At 39.4% G+C, this 4,898-nt stretch overlaps 2 protein-coding genes across 2 annotated transcripts; both read right to left on the bottom strand.

Moving 5' to 3' along the window:
* Positions 1-1,503: 1,503 nt before the first annotated feature.
* LOC124942925 lies at positions 1,504-2,767 on the bottom strand. The gene is made up of 2 exons (XM_047483498.1): positions 2,666-2,767; positions 1,504-2,298 (listed from the first exon to the last, which is right to left on the bottom strand). The coding sequence occupies exons 1-2, from the start codon at positions 2,765-2,767 to the stop codon at positions 1,504-1,506; spliced, it is 897 nt and encodes a 298-aa protein (XP_047339454.1).
* Positions 2,768-2,938: 171 nt separating this feature from the next.
* Positions 2,939-3,840, bottom strand: LOC124942916. The gene is made up of 2 exons (XM_047483491.1): positions 3,290-3,840; positions 2,939-3,230 (listed from the first exon to the last, which is right to left on the bottom strand). Exons 1-2 carry the CDS (start codon positions 3,838-3,840, stop codon positions 2,939-2,941), a joined length of 843 nt encoding a protein of 280 aa, XP_047339447.1.
* Between the last annotated feature and the right edge of the window lie 1,058 nt (positions 3,841-4,898).

The following is a 4,898-nucleotide window of genomic DNA, read 5'->3' as shown; positions in this document are numbered from 1 at the left end:
CCAAAATACATAGAATACGAAGAATATCCATCTCATTTCCGAGAAAAGGAACGACGAGTATTGCGCTAATATTTCACTAATTATGCTTGGATAACAAACAAATTCTACAAACGATCTTTTGATGGTCAAAACATGTTATGTGTAGATGATCTATAATCGAAAAGGATCATATAAGAAGTACACACAGGATCATGCGATCTATACATGAACTAAGTGGCTCTAGCCAAGAAAATACTCTATCTAGAACATTATTTGCAGAACCCAGAACAAGATTGTATGAACTAAGTAAATAGTTGTCATCAGTGTCAAATCTATGCTAACTTTTTTTTTTGGCAAAACGACTTAGTGTCATTTTTTTAAAAATCCCCAAAACGGGAAAAAAAACAAACATAGTTTCTTCTAACTTTCTAACAAACCTAGAAAGTTAGAATAATGTTCAAACAACCAAACAAAACACAAACAAAGTAACACACATGACTTACAAACAAAACATAAAGAACTATCTAGCCTTAAAACATTTAAAAGATGTGACTTTATCGTAGTTGACTTTCTATTTGCGACAAAGGATCCGCTCTCGCTCGCCCTTAGGAATCCGTCTCTACGTTCTAATTAGCGCACCACAATATAAGACAATGTCGCTCCACACATGATCAACGTTTCGATGAACTCTACCAAAGACTCTTGCGTTTCTCTCGGCCCACAAGTGATACATGATGACTGCAAATCCGCATTTAAAGACATTGACACAAAATTTATTACCTTTAGAAAAGGTGTGGGCAGCAACAATGATCTCATCCTAAGACTCCGACAAATTCACAATACTCATAGCCGAGGAGAATAATTTCCAAATGGATTTAGCAAATGAGCAGCTCCCAAAAAGATGATTTATAGATTCCAAGAACCCACTACAAAGCACACAACTAGCATATAGGATATCCATATATGCAAGAATGCGATCACGAGTGTTGAGCCTACGCCAGAAGGCAAGCCAAAATATAAACCGGTGTCTCGGGATAACTCTAGAAGACCATACAAGAAAGGCCCAACCCACGAATTGACCTCTCTTCCGAATAACGTTCCAAACCACACTTGACTTTATTTTCCCGTTCTCTTCCTTTTCCACAAGTGGACATAAGACCTGTCACAAAGGTTGAGACCGCTCAAATGATCAATAACTTTTTTGCCTTCCAATACCCAAGTAATAATCGAAATCCAAAGCCCGCTATGAATGTCATGGACGGTGGTAGTCGCACAATCCCTCCTGATCCTTAGGCCTCGTAATTCGTCTAAACTAATTAAAGGTTTGTTTTCGAACCATGGATCATGGTAAAAAAGAGTTCCACGCCCATCACTAATTCGAATGTCAAAGATCAAAGTAATGCTGTTTTTGAGCCTCAATATCTTCTTCAAAGATCAAGCCATGTCGTCGGTAATTTTGCACGTCCATATATTTATTTCTCGTTTCATAAATTGGGAGTGCACCCATTTAACCCATAATGAATCCTACTTAGATTGTAAGGACCATAAATGCTTATAAGTGATGGCACGATTCCATTCGACACAATTCTTCAAACCCACACCACCTTCATCCTTAGGCTTACAAACGTCGGTCCACCCGACTTTTTTCCCTCCACGGCCATGGCTACCCCAAATGAAGTCACGTAATAATGTATCAAGCTCTCGCATTACCTTCTTAGGAAGAACAATTTGTTGAGACCAATACCCGATTAGCCCCATTACCACACTACCCACTAATTCAATCATTCCCGCATAAGATAATTTATTGGTTGCCCAACTCATAATCACGTTTTTGACCTTCACAATAAGTGGCCTGCAATGTACTACATGAATCTGTCTTGCTGTGAGCAGAATCCCCAAGTAACGAACCGAAAATGAACCCTCGGGGATGCTCATGATGTCTTGTATCCTTGCCTTTGTCTCGTCATTAACACCGCCATAGAACGTTGAACTATTATCTACATTAATTGATAAACCTGTAATATCAAAAAAGAAGTTAAGCGCATCTTTTATAGTTTGAATGGTTTCAACATCGGCATGTGCAAGTATGAACAGGTCGTCTACAAAACAAAGATGAGTGATCTTCTCCTCCTCGTAGAAAGGGTGGAAGGTGTAATGGTGATTCTTTCGGAATGTCGTTAAGACACTCTCAAAGACCTCCATGATCAACACGAAGATATAAGAAGAGAGAGGATCGCCTTGCCTCACACGATTTTCGCCCTCGATGTAGCCCCCATGAACACCATTAACGCAAACAACAAAGCGGGAGGTAGAGACACACTGCATAATCCAATCAATGTAAATTCTAGGAAAACCAGAAACAACAAGAAAGTCATGAATAGTTCCCCATTTAACGAAATCAAATGCCTTACGAATGTCAATTTTAAACGCAACCCAAGGTGAAATCTTCCTTCTCCCATAACCCTTAACCGGGTATGAAAGCAGATTGTCCTAGACTCACTATCTTAGAAATAACTCTTTGAAAGCGCTTTGCGAGAATTTTAGAAATGATTTTATAAACGACATTACAGCAAGAAATGTGATGAAAGTCTTGTATTTTTTCGGGCACAAATTTTTTTGGAATAAGATTAAGCACGGTGACATTACATTGTGTAAACATTTTCCTATTACGAAAGAATTTAAGCACCTCCTCTGTAATGTCATAACCAACTATGTCCCAATTGGCCTTGAAGAATTCCGCGTTGAACCCATCAGGCCTGGGGCTCTTGTTGCCGTTGATATTGGCCATAGCCTTCCTAACCTCATCCCTCGAAACAACCTTGACGAGATCCTGGCTATCCTCAGCAGAAATCCTCTTTTCAACAATCTAATGTAGTGTATTAAGGTAGTTGAGATGCTGTCCGGTTTTTGTTCCCATGAGACCACGATAGAAATGGACAGCTAAGTCCTGAATTTGATCCTATCCATGTGCGAAATCCCAATTATCCTTCTTAAGCCTTTGGATGTTGTTCCGAAGATTCCTAGATGAACACTTCCGGTAGAAGAAAGTTGTGTTCTTATCATTAGGAGATATCCAATTCTGTCTTGACTTCTGCCTCACAAAACTCTCCTCCATAGAACTGAGCTCTCTAAACATGGCAATGGTAGATTTTTCCTTTTCCCGAAGAAGATCATCGATGTCATCACAAAGAAATCGGGATTGAACCTCCTCAATATCAGCTCTCGCAGCCATGACCCTTTTGGATATGTTGCTGAATTTTGTACGGTCAAACTTAATAAGCTGATTTTTAAGAAGCCTCGATTTTCCGACACCCGAAATATCTTGGAACCATCCACATGAGTATCCCAGACCTCGTTGAGTATGTCCTTAAAATTATCATTTTCCATCCAAAACTTGAAGAATTGAAACGGGCGTCTCACTTTCTTTTCCTTCTCCCAATAAAGCTTAAGTGGACAATGATCGGAAATTCCCCGGTTAAGAATATGAACATGGCTTCTAGGGTATTTAGCAACCCAAGTCAAATTAACAAGACCCCTGTCGATCCTGCTCCTTCTGATTTGCTCATTACCCCTCATTGAGGACCAAGTAAACAAGTTACCGGAGTTGGTTGGTTCAACACACCCAATGTCACAAATACACTCGTTAAAGTCAATCATGTCTTGAATGATTTCAGATTCAGGGCTCCTCTCATTCTCAAATATAGTAACATTGAAGTCCCCTAATACAGCCCAAGGGTCTCCATCATCGATCTTAGCCTTAAAACAGCTCCACAATAACCTTTTAACCGATCCCGAGTTACTACCATAGACAATAGCCAGCCGAAAGAGATTGTCATCAACCTTGGCTTTGACTTCAACCATAATAACTTGATCGGAAGAATAAATTATCTTGACATCAGCCACATCACTATTCCAAGCAACTCAGATTCTGTCGGTCATGTTGTTAAAATTGTGTAATAATTTCCAATTTCTGTCCATACAAAGGCAATTGATGCGATCAACATTATGCTCATTCACCTTGGTTTCAAGAATACCTAAAATAGAAAGCTTTTGCTCATCAATAATCCTACAAATTTCCTTGCTTTTAATAGGATCATTGAGGCCCCATATATTCCATGTCATAGTATTTTATGAATGGATATACGGGTTGGATTCCTAAATTTTGCTGTCACCATGGCTAACAAAACACCTAACCATTCTATGATCCCCTTTAACACTACTTTCACTTTCAGAAAACCCATAAGAATCACTATCCTTGCTGTCCTCAATAGCCACAGAATAATTTACATCATGGTTGAGACTAGAATCGATCTCATGAGGATTATAATCGTCCACCAGACCAATAACAGATTGCTCACAACCATCTACCAGACTACTAGGTGCTTGATTCCCTGAAACAACAACTTTCAAACTAACCACACCATCATTGGAGGTAGCCATCCCAGATTCAGCCAACTTAACCCCATCAGATTCAGACCTAGCAAGATCAACAACTGAACCAAAACATTCAACAACTTAAATTAGGGAACCATCAAACCTAGAATTTGCCCATTTAAGCTTATTAAACCCATTAGACCCAACATGACCAAGATCAGTTAAACTAAAAAAAAACAGCCAAACCTGACTTAGAGATTTCCAATCCAGAGCCAACCATTGCATATCTATCTGCCAAACCAGTCCCTGCATAATCAATCCATGCTGGACCATACAAACCAACCACATCTGCCTTAAAGACTGTCAAACCAAAACCCACATTTCCAATCAGATTCAAATCATACCCTGTAACTTTAGACCCATCAAATTCAACCTCTACTGATCCTGAGAGACCAACCATAGCTATTTTGGAGACAATCAACCTAGAAGAATTCCATTCAGACCGATCAAATTCAGATTCTGCCAATTCATGACCTGCTATGGCG

The sequence above is a fragment of the Impatiens glandulifera genome, chromosome 1 (assembly GCF_907164915.1).
Source record: "Impatiens glandulifera chromosome 1, dImpGla2.1, whole genome shotgun sequence".
NCBI classification, from domain to species: domain Eukaryota; kingdom Viridiplantae; phylum Streptophyta; class Magnoliopsida; order Ericales; family Balsaminaceae; genus Impatiens; species Impatiens glandulifera.
Note: the sequence above shows the minus strand (reverse complement) of the source record. Positions and strands in the feature narration are given on the sequence as shown.

Coding starts and splice junctions, on each gene's coding strand:
- LOC124942925 (XM_047483498.1), bottom strand. CDS start 2,767: ATGGCCAATATCAACGGCAACAAGAGCCCCAGGCCTGATGGGTTCAAC. Junction 2,299..2,665: donor GTTATGACATTACAGAGGAG/GTGCTTAAATTC, acceptor TGGATTATGCAG/TGTGTCTCTACCTCCCGCTT.
- LOC124942916 (XM_047483491.1), bottom strand. CDS start 3,840: ATGGTTGAAGTCAAAGCCAAGGTTGATGACAATCTCTTTCGGCTGGCT. Junction 3,231..3,289: donor GGTTCCAAGATATTTCGGGT/GTCGGAAAATCG, acceptor TACAAAATTCAG/CAACATATCCAAAAGGGTCA.